At 43.6% G+C, this 18,284-nt stretch overlaps 2 protein-coding genes across 6 annotated transcripts in view; one reads left to right on the top strand and one right to left on the bottom strand.

Moving 5' to 3' along the window:
* dmxl1 (Dmx like 1) overlaps positions 1 to 2,044 on the top strand; it is a 53,322-nt gene extending 51,278 nt beyond the window's left edge. For all 5 annotated transcript variants that reach the window (XM_020467627.2, XM_020467673.2, XM_020467652.2 and 2 more), the window contains one exon: positions 50 to 2,044. In XM_020467627.2, coding sequence (XP_020323216.1) covers positions 50 to 274 — 225 coding nt within the window. In that variant the 3' untranslated portion in view covers positions 275 to 2,044. The remainder of the gene's footprint in view (positions 1 to 49) is intronic.
* Positions 1,802 to 18,234, bottom strand: hsd17b4 (hydroxysteroid (17-beta) dehydrogenase 4). The gene is made up of 24 exons (XM_020467693.2): positions 18,043 to 18,234; positions 17,474 to 17,527; positions 17,249 to 17,356; positions 16,791 to 16,850; positions 15,232 to 15,253; positions 15,008 to 15,054; positions 14,516 to 14,600; positions 13,252 to 13,439; positions 11,986 to 12,077; positions 11,859 to 11,883; positions 11,653 to 11,781; positions 10,894 to 11,000; positions 10,369 to 10,605; positions 10,048 to 10,099; positions 9,886 to 9,957; positions 9,382 to 9,485; positions 9,189 to 9,254; positions 8,952 to 9,021; positions 8,643 to 8,749; positions 8,004 to 8,090; positions 7,772 to 7,858; positions 7,544 to 7,682; positions 7,185 to 7,312; positions 1,802 to 2,888 (listed from the first exon to the last, which is right to left on the bottom strand). Exons 1-24 carry the CDS (start codon positions 18,098 to 18,100, stop codon positions 2,799 to 2,801), a joined length of 2,214 nt encoding a protein of 737 aa, XP_020323282.1. The 5' UTR covers positions 18,101 to 18,234; the 3' UTR covers positions 1,802 to 2,798.
* Between the last annotated feature and the right edge of the window lie 50 nt (positions 18,235 to 18,284).

Here is an 18,284-nt window from a genome sequence, read left to right on the forward strand (position 1 = left end):
GAAAAGGTTACTTTAGCTCCAACCCTGACTCTGTGGTGTGATGTTGCAGGTGTGGAGCCTGTCCACGCAGTGCTTACTGCATCAGTTCCCCAACGAGCACGCTCGCCAGTCCCTGTTCCGGAATCTGGGCACGGGCGTGATGCAGATCGAGGTGGGCCCGGCCAACCACATCTTTTCGTGTGGTGCCGACGGTACCATGAAGATGAGGATTCTCCCTGACCGCTTCAGCGTCAACAATGGCAATCTGAAGAACGACGTCAAGTTCATCATTTAGCTAACTAAGCACAGCCTCAGCTTGTGGTTTACGTGACCAAGACTGCCTTTGTTTGCACAAGTTACTGCAAGATGAATGTGGAGGGACTGTCTGTCTGCACAAGGAGAGGACACTCAAAAACGGACGCAAGCTTCCTCCTCTCACCAGTGATCACTTTTCTAAGGCAATCATCATATTGGAATCTTACATGTCAAGATGAGTCATGTAGAGATGAGATGATCTGTGCAGTGTATGATTTGGGATGTCAGGTGTTTCTACAGTCCTCTGCATCCATTTTAAGACTGTAAAATACTGACATCCCTGCTTGCTTGAGTTGTTAAGGCCAGTTGATATAAAGCACATTATCGAATCATAAGGAATTCGCTTTGTTTGCTCATAAATAAGGTAAAATGATATGCAGTGCATAGTTTAGATCCCAGAGAGCAAGCCAAGCCTTAAGTATAATATTCTGTTTCGTATTGTTGTGGTCTAGATTCAAAACAGTGGTGATGTGTCCTTATAAATCTAACTCATACTGGTACTGCACCCATTTCCCCTAGGTATTGTTGAGTGGTATTTAGTTCTGGTTGAACCTTGTGTGCAATTGACCAATCAAGTGATCTTCATTTTATTGAGGTACACACATAGCTTTAAGGACCCACTTATCAGGGAAACCCAATATAATTGGTCTGTTCTTCCCCTTGATTATTTGAGAGAGAATTCTGTAACTATCAAGTAGCTTATAGTAACACCACGTAAGCACCCTATTCTTTAGCCAATAAGAGAAAGAGAGCACTAATTTCAATGAGTGTCTTGAGTAAGAAACTTTTATTCCAACACAGCACTTTCCTCCTCCCATCCCCAAATCAACCACATGCATAGATAAATCACTTAAATTGTGGATTTACCTTTGCTGACATGAAATTGACTTTACAAACTGGTTAACTAGCTTGTCAGTGAGGATTCATTTAGACAAGCAGCCCAATCTTTTATCCACTAATTGGTCTTTTGACCAATATATAGTATAGAAAGAATATATAGTATAGAAAGAATGTGGGTACTTGTGTGGTTTGAACAATAGCTTTTTATTTTTACAAAATGCATTGCCTTCAGGAAATGACCTTGTAACTTATAGATTGAATCTAGGCCCATGTATATTGTGATATCTATTATTCCCAATAACTTCATCCCCTTTGCATATTGTGTCACAGCTGCTGTAGACAAATCTATATTTGGGGTATAAGCTGGAGAAAAGGATTTCTTAAAAGTTATTGCATTCTGTAAATAGAACAAACTACACCTCACAACTTTACTGTGATGCTTTATGAAGACAATTCTGTGAAATACCAGTAATATTTATGGATTGTGTTTAAACAATAGTGCCTGATCATGATGCAGATATAAGAATCAAAGTACATTGATTTATGGTTAGAGCGTTGGGCCAGTAACCGAAAGGTCGCTGTGCTCTTGAGCAAGGCACTTAACCCTAATTTCCTCCCGGGGTGCAGTACAACTATGGCTGTCCCTGTAAAACACATTTCACTGCATAGTAATTGAATAAAATCTTTAATCAATGTGTAGGAGATATGTTAATTTCCTGATACAAATTGCTTAGTGTAATATGCTATCGCAGACAAGGGATGAGTATTTAACTAGAACCATCATATACAATAGGGGTTCCATCTTTTTCTTCCTTTACACTGTGAATATGCTCAGAAAGCTAATTTTATGAATATGTTGATTAAGTCAGATTTACAAGTGTAATATAATAAAGCAACTTATTGTAATGTACACTTGTCTGTTTGGAACCTTGATTAAAGGGTATTAAAAAGTTGATCCCCGTCAGAAGCCACATGATGAAAGTGCGTAAGATTTATTAGAAATGTGTAGCATGTTGCACCAAGCCAACACTTGTCAATGTGGGTTACATTGGATTTTAGGGAAGTCAGGACACTTAGAAAAAAAAGCCTAATCTGGGAGGACAAATGCAATTTTAGTGAAAAGATGTATTACAGCAGACAAGGCTAGCAGAGCAGAACCTTTCTTCATTGCCCTGGAATACAGCAAGCATCTCCACTTGACACTATAGTATGTTGTTCATGTACAGTTTGTCCCATTAATTTATTGGCCCCATGCACCCGTCATCTGACTTGACATTCAGAATTGCACATCAGCACTATCTTAACCATCAAAGCTGTTTAATAAACGTCCCTATACATTTCATCAGCGTCAAAGTAAAAATCATGATCTCAGTGTAATGTGGCTATTTGTTGAAATTGCATTAAATTATCATTTAAACTCGCATTTAGGTTATTTCACCGGATATGATGCATTGAAATCCAGGTCAAATTACTGCAACGGAAGAGGTGCAATTTGAAAAACAGAAAATAACATTGTGCTGATTTATTGGCACATTGGAGAACTCTGGATGGTGTTAAAACAATGACGTGACTTCTGCCATCTTTATGCACATTGGCAATTAATGCTGCTACCTCAGGTGAAACAAACACGTTAGATAACTGAGTGGTTCTCCTTTCGCTCAACCTCACAGTTTAGCATAGTCTTTAAGGATCACCTCCAGCTTCTGGCTCAGCATGATGTTCCCTCGCACTTTCAACTTGCCTGCAAAGAACGCCTGGAAGAACAAGTACAAGTCTCAGGTCACTGAGAAAAATATGCTCTTACAACCCCATATTAAAACAGTCATAAGCTAAGGACTTCCTGGAGCTACACTGAACAAAAATATAAAATGAAAAATATGAGTTACAGTTCATAAGGAAACCAGTCAATTGAAAAAATAAATTAGGGCCTAATCTATGGATTTCACATGACTGGGAACACAGATATGAATAGGTTGGTCAGATTTGTTTTGGTAGGGTCGGATCAGAAAACCAGTCAGTATCTGGTGATACCATCTCCTTCGCATATTTGCTCAGGTTGTTGATTTGTGTGGCCTGAGGAATGTTGTCTCCTTCATTGGCATGAGTGAAGTTGATGGCTATTGGTGGGAACAGGAACACACTGTCGTACACATCGATCCAGAGCATTCCAAATAGACTCAACGGTGACATGTCTGGGGAGTATGCAGGCCATGGAAGAACTGGGACATTTTCAGATTCCAGGAATTGCGATGCTGAACTGCAGTCAGGTCAACACCCTGGTGAGAACGACGAGCACGCAGCTGAACTTCCCAGAGACGGTTTCTGACAGTTCGTGCAGTAATTCTTTGGTTGTGCAAACCCATATTTATCAGCTGTCCAGGTGGCACGTCTCAGAACAACCCGCAGGTGTAGAAGCCAGATGTGGAAGTCCTGGGTTGGCGTGGTTTACACGTGGTCTGCGGTTGTGACATACTGCCAAATTCTCAAAAAATTATATCAAGACTGCTTATGGTAGAGAAATGAGCAATTCTCTTGCAACAGCTCTGGTGGACTTTCCTGTAGTCAGCATGCTAACTACACACTCCTTCAAGACATCCGTGGCATTGTGTTGTGTGAAGAAAAAAATATATATATTTTCATGCCGTTTCTTCAGCTGCTTGATATGCCACACCTGTCAGGTGGATGGATTATATTGGCAAAGGAGACATGCTCACTAACAGGGATGTCAACAAATTTGTGCACAATTTTGAGAGAAAAGCTTTTTGCGCATATGAAAAATGTCTGGGCTTTTATTTCAGCACATGAAACCAACATTTTTGTTCTGTATAAAAATCAGGGAAGGGCAACTTTGATTGGGGTGGGAGCCACAAAAAAAAAATCTTTACTCATGATGGGTTGCAGTGGCACACAGGCAGTAAAAGGCTATCCTAGCCTTTTGGGGGCCCTAAGTGAAATTGTTGAAATTTGTTGTGCATCAGCAGTTTCTCAAAACTGCAACTTGTGTATTCTTCCACCCCTCATTTTATTTTACCGAAATTGATCCGCGGGCCTACAGAAAGGAGGGCCGCCAGTTATCCATCCCTGATCTAAAGTCACAAAACAATGAAAGGTGAAATGTAGCTCATTCCTGCCAACACCCCGCCAGTCCTACAATCTAAGCTAGATGCCCTCAATCTCACACAAATCATCAAGGAACCCACCAGGTACAACCCTAACTCTGTAAACAAGGGCACCCTCATAGACGTCATCCTGACCAACTGGCCCTCCAAATACACCTCCGCTGTCTTCAACCAGGATCTCAGCGATCACTGCCTCATTGCCTGTATCCGCTACGGAGCCGCAGTCAAACGACCACCCCTCATCACTGTCAAGCGCTCCCTAAAACACTTCTGTGAGCAGGCCTTTCTAATCGACCTGGCCCGGGTATCCTGGAAGGACATTGACCTCATCCCGTCAGTTGAGGATGCCTGGTCATTCTTTAAAAGTAACTTCCTCACCATTTTAGATAAGCATGCTCCGTTCAAAAAATGCAGAACTAAGAACAGATACAGCCCTTGGTTCACCCCAGACCTGACTGCCCTCGACCAGCACAAAAACATCCTGTGGCGGACTGCAATAGCATCGAATAGTCCCCGTGATATGCAACTGTTCAGGGAAGTCCGGAACCAATACACGCAGTCAGTCAGGAAAGCTAAGGCCAGCTTCTTCAGGCAGAAGTTTGCATCCTGTAGCTCCAACTCCAAAAAGTTCTGGGACACTGTGAAGTCCATGGAGAACAAGAGCACCTCCTCCCAGCTGCCCACTGCACTGAGGCTAGGTAACACGGTCACCACTGATAAATCCATGATTATCGAAAACTTCAATAAGCATTTCTCAACGGCTGGCCATGCCTTCCGCCTGGCAACTTCAACCTCGGCCAACAGCTCCGCCCCCCCCGCAGCTCCTCGCCCAAGCCTCTCCAGGTTCTCCTTTACCCAAATCCAGATAGCAGATGTTCTGAAAGAGCTGCAAAACCTGGACCCGTACAAATCAGCTGGGCTTGACAATCTGGACCCTCTATTTCTGAAACTATCTGCCACCATTGTCGCAACCCCTATTACCAGCCTGTTCAACCTCTCTTTCATCTCGTCTGAGATCCCCAAGGATTGGAAAGCTGCCGCAGTCATCCCCCTCTTCAAAGGGGGAGACACCCTGGACCCAAACTGTTACAGACCTATATCCATCCTGCCCTGCCTATCTAAGGTCTTCGAAAGCCAAGTCAACAAACAGGTCACTGACCATCTCGAATCCCACCGTACCTTCTCCGCTGTGCAATCTGGTTTCCGAGCCGGTCATGGGTGCACCTCAGCCACACTCAAGGTACTAAACGACATCATAACCGCCATCGATAAAAGACAGTACTGTGCAGCCGTCTTCATCGACCTCGCCAAGGCTTTCGACTCTGTCAATCACCATATTCTTATCGGCAGACTCAGTAGCCTCGGTTTTTCGGATGACTGCCTTGCCTGGTTCACCAATTACTTTGCAGACAGAGTTCAGTGTGTCAAATCGGAGGGCATGCTGTCCGGTCCTCTGGCAGTCTCTATGGGGGTGCCACAGGGTTCAATTCTCGGGCCGACTCTTTTCTCTGTGTATATCAATGATGTTGCTCTTGCTGCGGGCGATTCCCTGATCCACCTCTACGCAGACGACACCATTCTATATACTTTCGGCCCGTCTCTGGACACTGTGCTATCTAACCTCCAAACAAGCTTCAATGCCATACAACACTCCTTCCGTGGCCTCCAACTGCTCTTAAACGCTAGTAAGACCAAATGCATGCTTTTCAACCGGTCGCTGCCTGCACCTGCATGCCCGACTAGCATCACCACCCTGGATGGTTCCGACCTAGAATATGTGGACGTCTATAAGTACCTAGGTGTCTGGCTAGACCGCAAACTCTCCTTCCAGACTCATATCAAACATCTCCAATCGAAAATCAAATCAAGAGTCGGCTTTCTATTCCGCAACAAAGCCTCCTTCACTCAAGCCGCCAAGCTTACCCTAGTAAAACTGACTATCCTACCGATCCTCGACTTCGGCGATGTCATCTACAAAATGGCTTCCAACACTCTACTCAGCAAACTGGATGCAGTCTATCACAGTGCCATCCGTTTTGTCACTAAAGCACCTTATACTACCCACCACTGCGACTTGTATGCTCTAGTCGGCTGGCCCTCGCTACATATTCGTCGCCAGACCCACTGGCTCCAGGTCATCTACAAGTCTATGCTAGGTAAAGCTCCGCCTTATCTCAGCTCACTGGTCACGATGGCAACACCCATCCGTAGCACGCGCTCCAGCAGGTGTATCTCACTGATCATCCCTAAAGCCAACACCTCATTTGGCCGCCTTTCGTTCCAGTACTCTGCTGCCTGTGACTGGAACGAATTGCAAAAATCGCTGAAGTTGGAGACTTTTATCTCCCTCACCAACTTCAAACATCAGCTATCTGAGCAGCTAACCGATCGCTGCAGCTGTACATAGTCTATTGGTAAATAGCCCACCCTTTTCACCTACCTCATCCCCGTACTGTTTCTATTTATTTACTTTTCTGCTCTTCTGCACACCAATATCTCTACCTGTACATGACCATCTGATCTTTTATCACTCCAGTGTTAATCTGCAAAATTGTAATTATTTGCCTACCTCCTCATGCCTTTTGCACACATTGTATATAGACCCCCCCTTCGTTTTCTACTGTGTTATTGACTTGTTAATTGTTTACTCCATGTGTAACTCTTTGTTGTATGCTCACACTGCTATGCTTTATCTTGGCCAGGTCGCAGTTGCAAATGAGAACTTGTTCTCAACTAGCCTACCTGGTTAAATAAAGGTGAAATAAAAATAAATAAAATAAAAAAAACCACTCTTACTGGGATGTACTTAGTTTTAAAAAGTTTTGAAGTGTGAATGTGCTACACATTGGCAGTTCTCTGCTGAGTCACCTTGTAGCTTTCTACAGTGTCTCAGATGTTGCCAGGCATGTAGGCTAGGGGAGATGTCTGTACCTTCTGAGGGTTGAGTTTCCCCTGCACTACTTCCATGAAGTCACCATCAGATACAGTGATGGTCACATCGGTTTTGCCACTGTATGGGCCCTTGTGCAAGGCGCCAGCTCCAGTTTTCAAATCAATGGCTGGGGGAAGAGCATAATGAAATTATGGTTGAGGCATTAACACAATGGGCCAGTTTCCCAGATCCAGATTACGTTTAGTTGTAGACTAAAGTGCACAATGGTAATTCTCCATCGAGAATCAATTTTAGTCCAGGACTTGGCGTAATCAGGGCCCGGGAAGCAGGCTGCATAGGTTCAACATGACTGCATTGATTGACAGGAGGGCTTGGAAAGCAACAAGTGTTCACTTACTCCACTGGGCTGCAATGTCTCCTCCCTTGGTGATCTCCCAGCCAAACACTGCATTGACCTTCTTCACCATCTCAGCCCCTAGGTCCTTAATGCGACGGCCGATCTCAGCAAACACCAGCTCACTCTTGAGTCCCCCTGCCTAGAAGGGTTCAAAACAGGAAAAACTAGTCAGAGGACAATTCCACCTTTGGGATTTTGCATCACACATGAATAGTCTGACTGATGTACCTCAGGAAGAATTTGTGGGGAGCCATCTGCAGCAGCATGCAAGTCTACATAGGCACCTGACAAAACCACAGCACCGCTCTCCTTGACCTGAGGAATAAGACATAACCCAATCAATTTAACATGGATATTCTGTATCACATGGAAAGAGGTTTACTGGACTTAATTTGGGTAATTCTTTCAATCTTAATGGATCACTATTAACCTCTTGCACAACCATGATAAAACTGCTTACTTTGCACTGAATGTGAATTCGGTTTCCTTCTTTCCACATCTCAGTCTGTAGAGACTGGCCTGGTAGCACTGGCTTTACAAAGCGGACCTGAAGGATACACCAGGAAAAGGTTGTTTAAAAACAGCTTATTACATTTTCAATTCTAGACATTTAGCAGACTCTTATCCAGAGTGACTTACAGCTAGAGCACCCATCTTAAAGGTAGCTAGGTGAGACAACCACATCTCAGTCATAAGTCAAACCTTCCTCAAAGCAGCTATCAGCAAAGTCAGTGATAGTCAAGAGACAAGTGTAAGAAAAGGTAAGAGCAGCGGTAGGGTGTTCTTATTTTTCTTGATTAAGTGCCAAGCTCCAAAAAGATATAGGGAACTGTTAACAGGCGTCGAACCTCTAACCCCGGCAATTTGACCGGTAAACTCAAGGGTACACTCACAATGGCTGCCTGGTTTCCATGGTAATGTAGAAAGTTAACTGATGTCGCTCATGCAATTTAATATATTTTTTTGTAAATCAAATCATAGCACAGATTGATGGGTACACTCGCAACGTCCGCCAGTTGCCCCATTATGCCATCATTGACTTGAATGGGAACGGCCGTTCTATTCAGTCTATGACGTTACTGCCAAGATCGTGCTTCACCTTGATGGACTTGAATCTGGAGGCATCGTTGTTGGCATACTGCTTCAGCACATGCCTAGCCGCAAACCCAAAGGAGCACAGGCCATGCAGAATAGGGGATTTGAATCCTGAACAATGGAGAGAAGAGGTCTTTATGATTCAACACAATATCCTGCATAACACCGTGCAGTGTTTCATTCATATAAGAGTCAAAGCTTAGTGCCAGATCTGTTGGTGCAATCATGTCAACTCCTTGGCACTCTTCTTTTGGCATGACAAGGAGTTGACACGATTGCCAAAACAGATCTGGTACCAGGTCAGAAGACTCACCTCCCATTGCTGCAAAGCTGGGGTCTATGTGGAGGGGGTTCCAGTCCCCACTCAGACGATACAAGGCAGCCTGAAAGCATGAAATCAATGTCAAGTCACTCCTTTTAGAAATATCCTGAGAGTCGGGCTCCCGTTGAGCCATAATGGCTACTTATTTGATGCTTCAACCTTTGTAAAAATCTTAAGTTTGGGCACCAGTAGTAAAAATCTGTGTATACACTAGATGGAACAACAAACCTGGTCCCTTGTTGTGGTGTCAGTCATCACAGCATCAGGAGTTCTGTTTGGATGCGTTACTGTGCTCTGAAAGAGTGAGATTAAGTTATGTTGAAAGAAAATTAGTAAGAGTCAACCATTTTGTTCTAGAAAAAAATAATGGTAGTACTTCTGAATAGTTTGAAAGCATTGGTGTTAACAGACTCCTTGTTACCATTGCTTTATCAGATGTTCTCTTTCCTCCAAAGCCACCAGCCCCCACGATGAACAGAGAGTACTGGTTGTAACACAACAGCTCTTTACCACTGTACGTGTGGACTGTGGAGAAAGACAATGTTGTTATCTTCCAAATCGTCCTCTGTAGCTCAGTTGGTACAGCGTGGTGCTTGCAATGCCAAGACAGTGGACTTCAAATGTGTGCAGATGAAGTCGCTTTGCATAAAAGTGCCTGTTAAATGGATTTTTTTTCCACCAATAATGAAACTTAAAAAAAATATATATATATATAAATTAAATATTCTTTCACGTTTCTCTGAAAGAATCTTTAGACTGCATGTGTTCAATTTCCTTCCTTTAATATCAGGTCCATAACTAATTGTTAAAGTTCCTCTGCTATTTCTTTGCTCATCTCATGCAACCCTGTGGAACATCACTTATAAACCCTTTACTCTACCACACTAATTCTCAGGGACAAGGAAGTAAGCTTAACAAAACTAACCATCCAGGAGAATAACTGCGCCAGATCCTTTGTCTAACACATCTGCGATTCTTGCCTGAGACGTCAGTGTTCCTGCAAATGCAGACAAATTATTTTAAATAACAGGCTTTTGTAAGCAGAAAATGTTGTTCTCAGAGATACTTGTGTAATGGGCACACATACCGGAGGTGGGTAATGGTTTGAAAAGCTCCAGATACTGCTCTCCATGCAACAACTGAGTGACAATATCAGAATGAACAAAGGTGAGTAAATTGGTTATGGTTACAATAGCGGTCTCAGTTAGTCTTTGCTCCAAGCAAAATAAAATGTATTATTTACCCACTAAATGACATGTGTGAGAACAGCAACAGTTGCTTGCCAGTTCTGTATGGGATGAGTTCTGAGTTTACTGCATCTATTTTCTATATAATGCATATAAAAACTGTAAATTCTACTGTACTTGGGGAAATAAAGATGATTGGGATTGTTTCCTGGAGCTTTTACCCTGGTGAAGTCAAAGTTGAGTCCAGGCACGGAACCTAGCCCACCATCCATCATGGCTGCCTGGGAGGGGATGACCCCGAAGGTGGGCAGACAGCTAAAGTCCTCGTGGCCCTCGTACAGGAACTTGAGGTGGTCGTCATCCTTGGTGGACATGCCCACTCCTAGGGCGTACAGGATGCACTGAGTTTGGGAGTAGCTGAAGGTCGACTCCGGAAGCTTCTGTCCCACCGCCTCCAGCTGAAGGGGAAGCACAGCGACAAATCAGCACAGAACGAAGTGGACACAAGCCATGTCGTTACTAAGCATGCCTTTAGGTAGAACCAGGCCCCGTAGGTCAGCTAGGGTACATTGACATCAGCCTGCCACGGACTGTTTGATTTGGAGCCATGGCCCCTTGGTGTCAAAGACACTCCAAACAGACATCTTTGAAGACATGGCCCACAGAGCATCATTATGAGACCATCTGTCACCAACATGCATGACTCCACTTCATTCCAGCCTAGTACTGTTGACCTCTCCACTCACAGGACTGATCCCAGATGCAGCAGTGGCCATAGCGCTGGTGGGGTTGGGGGCAATACCCTCATCAGTCTCCACTCTTGACAGCACCTCCACCAATGTGGCCACGGACTCTAAAAAAAAAAAAAAAATGGAATAAGAGGAGGATCATTATCTTCACTCAATAAGGATGTTGTGGAACAAAGACGGCCAAAAGTCCTCTAATAAGGTACAAATGAGGAGCACTACAAAGTCATGGTAATGAGGCACTCCTCTGGAGGCTGCCACCCCCATGCTGCTGCTGCTGCACATCCAAGGGCAAGCCGAGGGAGGAGAGAATAATGAACCCTTGTCATGTTCTCTTCTGTGTCTGACCCAAAGGCGCTCCGCTCGATACTGTACTGTGCTCGTCATTCAAAGACGAGGGGGAAATACCAGTGGTGGAATTGACATTGTGTCATAACAGCACAAGGAAATGAGTTTGTGCACTCCTCTTAGAGGTTTGATCCCTGGTCAGCCACTCGGTTTACACTGCAGACCTCGTCCCATGAAATTGGTCGTTATTACAACACCAAAAGAGTTCCAGCATTTACTGCAGGTGGACTACTGAAAGTTTCACTGACACCTACCTAGTCAGTAATTTTTTCTGCATTTTATACTATTGTCAAAAAAAAGTTTAAATTCAATATATCTGTGTATAAGTCAATGACTAATATCTGATGTATCTGACAGAGGCTAAATATGCCAGAATAGGTGTTCAGTCTAAGGGCTGCTTGACTTGGTTACCATTGATGTTGGCAGGTTTGGTGGCATTGGTGAAGTCACAGATGTTGTCCCACTGGTCTCGTACAGTCTCAGGAAACATGCCTTGGTTCTTCTTCCTCACAATGCGGCCCTGTGAACGCTCCCAGCGCACTACACAAAACACATTGATGGAAAATATTGTAGAACGGTGAAAATACTCCCAAATGAGAATAATAAATTCAACTCACATTTTCCAATCCAGCCAGCACCAACCTTAACAGGGAGAGAACATGAACAGAATAATCAGGAAGGATTGGGAGTAAGGCGACACAGTTTAAGGCATAAGTGAACATTTCATACAGTTCTCAAACAAACCTCGAACAGGCCTCCATTTTCCTGACACTGGTCATGAGACAGCCACAGAACTAGGGGCGCCACGTATTCTGCTTTCAAGGACTCACACAAAACTACGACAAAAAAAGCTACATGTTAAGTTGCTAATAACATGAAAAGGTATGCACATTGTGGGGATATGCTGGTATATCCATTTTTTTTTTTTAAATCTTCATAAACCATAGGACAGGGGTGTCGAACTCATTCCACAGAGGGCCGAGTGTCCGCAGATCTGTTTTTTCCTCTCAATGAAGACCTAAACAACCAGGTGAGGGGAGTTCCTTACTAATTAGTGACCTTAATTCATCAATCAAGTACAAGGGAGGAGTGAAAATGCGAGACACTCGGCCCTCCGTGGAATGAGTTTGACACCCATGTCCTACAGTTTAAGATACTTTTTTTTTTTTTTTTTTATACCAGCAAAGGGGACCGTATCACACGACTTTCATATGGGATATGAAAAGGACATCACGTGGCAGACACCAGAGAAGAAAAACACAGATGTCAGCCAAGCCCACCAAAGCAATCCACGACACCTCATTAAATGCCCAACCCATAAATAAACGTCATTTGTCAGAACGCATGATTAATCTCAGTGTTTACTCAGTTTGTGAGTGCACTAGTTTGACAAACTTCAGTAACACATTTACATGTCAATATTACATGATGCACCAGTGCTCGACTTAGGCAGATCACTAGAGCAGAGAACCGGTACCTCAAATGTTTTCTCCTGCTTGAGTTCCTGTATTAGACTGGGTGGCTTGAGCCCTGAATGCTGATTGACTGAAAGCCATGGTATTTCAGGCCGTATACCACAGGTATGCCAAAAATATTTATTTTTACTGCTCTAATTACGTTGGCACCCGGTTTGTAATAGCAATAAGACACCTCTGGGATTTGTGGTATATTGCCAATATACCACGGCTCTGAGCTGTATCCAGGCACACCATGTTCAGTCGCACATAAGAGCAGCCCTTAGCCGTGGTATATCGGCCATATACCACAACCCCTCAGGCCTTATTGCTTTAATAGAATATTAGCTCAAAAGTATGTAGAGCTCCTGCATCTAAATGAAAACCATACCAGCACCCACAATGAGTACAGGCACCCATCAGTACATGTCAAGCACTGGTAACTCATCGCAATATTACACAACAGATCAACTGAAATCATTGAGTCTTAATAAGATGACCCAGTAATGTGTGCTGCTCAGCCTGTTCAGAGCAGTTCCTCAGCGGCTCCTCTGACCTGGGGGCATAACAGTCTCTGTGAGGCGCGAGCCTGCGGTCGGGGCGATGGTGTTGCAGTGGATGTTGTACTTTTGGCCCTCGATGGCTAGGGTGTTGGCCAATCCCAGCAGACCCAGCTTCGCCGCGCTATAGTTCGCCTGCCCAAAATTGCCATAGATGCCAGCAGCCGATGAAGTCATGATGATCCTGGGAACAGACAGGGCACCGTGGCACGTTGATTCAACACTGTGCCCTGAATTAGACTGAAGCGCCAAGGCTGTTTCAGGCACGTGGCACGTTCACTGCCTGTCAAAAGCCAACAACCACCTAAACACTATTCTAGAACATTTGAAGACCGTTTTCTCACGTATTCTTGGTGCCGATGCTGCAAATCAAGGGGTATCATAAGGATGATTTCTCAACATTACATGTGCGCAAACCTGAAACAGCTCTATACTCCACACCGGCCATTACCTAACTGTTTGGAGTGTGTTCAGTATGAGAGCTGGATTGATTGGATGTACAAAAGGAATTCTGAATCCCTAGGCACTGCTTATGAGCTGAAATTATTGAGTGGGTCAAGGGGTTCTCAAACTTTTGGGGTCCTTGGACCGAGTCATCAGGGACCCCCCTCATAATCAGAACAACTTGAGTGAGATAAAAAAACAGCATGCAGGGAGTTTTACTAGGACTTTGGCAGTACATGTCCGGACAAACCAAGTCCAGAGCAGGAACATTTTAAAGGCCCATCTCTTGGCATGGGTTGCAAATTGTGCCATTTTCAAGCAAATTTCCTGCAATTCTGCACAATTTGTCATTGGGAATTTTGTCGTATGGAGTTGGAAAAAAGAAAATAAAATACAATTTGTGGAGTACTGTGGACACCAATATCCCTGTGAGCCAACCAGGCCCATGTAGGCCAGAGTTGAGAACAGAAGTTGCAGATTAGATCAAATGTAAAATATATATATATTTTTTTTAAATAATAATAATAATAATAATAATTTGTGTGTGTGTGGGGGGGGGGGGGGGGGGGTCTAGCCGCAACCCCCTGAAGTACCTCCATGGACCACTTTAAGAACCCCTGGAAAAGATGACAGCAAAGCGGTGGTGAGAATTCCATCCAGGCTATCAGAAGGCATGTTGCTTATTCCTATCCAATCCACACTGATCTACAGGACTGCAGAGCCTGTCTATGGGAACTATTTGGGATTCAGCAGAACAGTCAGCTCTACTTCCTTTTACATAGGCAACATGGTGCTGGGTCTGACCCTTGACATCACCTCCCAAACTTCTGCTTCTTCATGTGGTTCCAGGCAGCTCTAGTGACCATGAAGGACCCTCTCAGGTGGACTCTATGGATGAGGTCTGAAATACAAGCAAATGTATTTATAAAGGCCTTTTTACATCAGCCGTTGTCACAAAGTGCTGTATAGAAACCCAGCCTAAAAACACAAACAGCAAACAAAGCAGATGTAGAAGCACGGTGGCTAGGAAAAACTCCCTAGAAAAAGGCCAGAACCAGGAAGAAACCTAGAAAGGAACCAGGCTCAAATGATGCATTACAATAACTATGTAGAGGTTATCCTGTTCTTGCAAATTACTACTCAGACTGTATTTGTCATTCATTTCTCTACGCTGAAGTCCTTGGAATTAAAGCTCTTCTCCAGCCTGATAGACATTTACTATTCATTCCATAGGACTGTTTAATATGCAATATTCTCCTTCCGTGATGATTGACAGAATGAATGTGTACTCAGAAATAAACTCCTTACCCCAATCCAAATCACTCGTTCTGCCAAAGGAACGATCCCGAAGTATCCTTGAAATCAATTAAACAGGGTGTTGTTCACTTTGGCCTCTATTCTATTATATACATTGAGTAAAATGGAATAGTTTTCCATGTCACATATCCATCTGAAACACTACAGTTTAGTTTATTTTGTAAAAAGTGGTCATCAAATCTGATTAAAAGGATTTAGATAAATCACATCCTTACCCAGCATTATTAACAACAATATCTGGAAAAGATAAGCAACAGGTCTGTTTAAAATCAAAATTCTTGTCACCAAATCATGTACTGTAAGATACCAAAACAAACCATTTGCACAATCAAGCAAGCCTGAACATACAATGCATTCGGAAAGTATTCAGACCCCTTGACTTTTGTTACAGCCTTATTCAGACCCCCCCCCCCCCCCAATGAGAAAGCGAAAACAGGTTATATTGTTAGCAAATTTATATAACATAACTGAAATACCTTATTTACATAAGTATTCAGACCCTTTGCCATGAGGCTTGAAATTGAGCTCAGGTGCATCCTGTTACCAGTCATCATCCTTGATGTTTTTACAACTTGATTGGAGTCCACCTGTGGTAAATTAAATTGATTGGACATGATTTGGTAAGGCACACATATCTCTCTCTCTATATATATATAAAGGTCCCACAGTTGACAGTGCATGTCAGAGCAAAAACCAAGCCATGAGGTCGAAGAATTGTCTGTAGAGCTCAGAGACAGGATTGTGTGGAGGCACAGATCTGAGGAAGGGTACCATAAAATGTCTGCAGCATTGAAGGTCCCCAAGAAATCAGTTCTCCAGCCATGTTAAATGGAAGAAGTTTGGAACCACCAAGACTCTTCCTAGAGCTAGCAGACTGAGCAATCAGAGAAGAGCCTTGGTCACCTCCTTGACGAAGAACCCAATGGTCACTGACAGAGCTCTCGAGTTTCTCTGTGCAGATGGGAGAACCTTCCAGATGGACAACCATCACTGCAGCACTCCACCAATCAGGCCTATATGGTAGAGTGGCCAGAGGGAAGCCACATGACAGTCCCATTGAAGTTAGCCAAAAGTCACCCAAAAGACTCAGAAAATGAGAAACAAGATTCGCTGGGCTAATAACCAAAATGTAACTCTTTGGCCTGAATGCCAAGCATCACACCTGGAGGAGACTTGGCACCATTCCTAGGGTGAAGCACAGTGGTGGCAGCATCATGCTATGGGGATGTTTTTCCAGTGGCAGGGACTGGGAGACTGGTCAGGCTCGAGGGAAAGATGAACAGAGAAAAGTACAGAGATCCTTGATGAAAATCTGCTCCAGAGTGCTCAGAACCTCAGGCTGTGGCGAAGGTTCACCTTCCAACAGGACAAACCTAAGGACAGTCAAGACAACACAGGAGTGGCTTCTGGACAAGTCTCTGAATGTCCTTGAGTGGCCCAACCAGAGCCCGGTCTTGAACATCTCTGGAGAGATCTAAAAAAAGCTGTGCAGCGACGCTCCACATCCAACCTGACCGAACTTGAGGGGTTCTGCAAAGAACATCACATCTGCATTTGGAGAGTTTTTCCCCAAACTTGTAGCATCATACCCAAAAAGACAAAGCTGTAACATAAAAAAAATGTTTTTATAAGGTCCAAGAGTCTGAATATTTTCCAAATGCACTGTATAATCATGCTTGACTTAACACCATCAGCCATGCTATGTTTAAAATTGTTAAAATGTGCATTGTGTTATTGGTTTTAAAACAAGGAAAACAGTTGTCTAAATACGCACCTATTCGCCCAAAAGCATCCAGGGCAGTCTGGATCAATTTCTCACCATCTTCTACAGAATCTGTGGGGCATACATGACAATAATAAATAAATAAATGCCTAACCAAGGTGTGAGGGTGGCAAAGAAACTCTGGGAAGAAAGAAACCAGTCTATGCTCTTCTGGGTGGCAAGGTAAAAAAAGGGAAACGTCAAACAGTAGACAAATGTGCATGGCTTCTTTTCACAGCTGATATAATAATGCTCCTAAACAGTTCTGGATGTCTACAGTCGTAGTTTCATTGAGGGCTCAAAAAAAACATAAGGAAGTCAAATTGGGCAATGGAAGGATGGAATTTGAGACTCAAGGCTTTGATTTTAGACTTTGACTCTAGACAGGATTTGGAAGGCTGGCCACGCAAGACTCTGGAACCATGTGCAAAAGTTCAAATGGAGTTAGATAACTTGGTCCATCTACCCACCATAGTTAGCCACTGCTTTGCCTCCCTTGGCTTTTATCTCTTCCACAACTTTATCAGCAGCATTGGAGCTCTTCCCTCCCCCTTTAATATCTCCTCCGAGGTCATTAACTGTGTGCAGAGAAAAGATAAACAATTAAACCAATAACTAAGCATTGAACAGCATATTTTCTGTATAGTTGCCAGCTTATTTAAAATGTACATCTTAAAAATATTCACAATACTTACCAACTACTGAGGCACCCCTCACACCAAAAGCCAATGCATATTCTCTCCCAAGTCCTATGGAAATAAGTTTAAGTTAATACTTGGTCAAATGAAAAAGTAAAATGAGACTTACGGTTGCAGCAAAGTGTCCAGCACAGTACATGTTGTATTCATGCGTGGATGGGATGGGCTACTGGGCACTTTGTTGCAAGAATGCCCTCACATAAGGTATCTTGAATTAGCAAAATGTACTTTGTCCTGTGTGGCCGAGCGATGTCAGATTCAAGTTTAAAGTGTTGCAACAATGACAGCAGTGGGTAACTTGCTCCAGTAATTTAGCAAGCTGGCTACTTTCTGACAAAGCGCATAGCCACCAAGCACTACTACTGGTTAGGATAGCTAGTTAGTTAGCCACGGTTGCTACCAGACAAATAAGAATAACCCTGGCCATAATCCTTACAATGGATTCACAACCATGTCAACCACCACTAAAACACAACACCACCTTGCACAACGAAACGTTACCAATTAACAAGATGAGCATATCCCAAAGAAGCTAGCTATGTTAGCAAAAGATAGCAGTCATTTACCTCCACCGGCCCCAGTGACAATAACAACTTTCCCGTCGAAAACCAAAGGCACAGACATGATGAAGTAGTTCTGGATTTTAACTTTGTGTCCAGATTCAAAACTGTGCTGGTAGTATGTGAAGACAGCAGGGCAACGACTAGAGTGTTAACAGCTATCAGGGTGAACTTTGCCTTACTTCCGCAAGAGGGGCGCTGGGTAATCAAAGGTAACAACAACCAATCACAGAGATCCAAGTACAAAC

The sequence above is a fragment of the Oncorhynchus kisutch genome, linkage group LG3 (genome assembly GCF_002021735.2).
Source record: "Oncorhynchus kisutch isolate 150728-3 linkage group LG3, Okis_V2, whole genome shotgun sequence".
NCBI classification, from domain to species: Eukaryota; Metazoa; Chordata; class Actinopteri; order Salmoniformes; family Salmonidae; genus Oncorhynchus; species Oncorhynchus kisutch.

Coding starts and splice junctions, on each gene's coding strand:
- hsd17b4 (XM_020467693.2), bottom strand. CDS start 18,100: ATGTCTGTGCCTTTGGTTTTCGACGGGAAAGTTGTTATTGTCACTGGG. Junction 17,528..18,042: donor TGTCACTGGGGCCGGTGGAG/GTAAATGACTGC, acceptor TTATTTCCATAG/GACTTGGGAGAGAATATGCA. Junction 15,254..16,790: donor GGATGCTTTTGGGCGAATAG/GTGCGTATTTAG, acceptor TATCTTTTCCAG/ATATTGTTGTTAATAATGCT.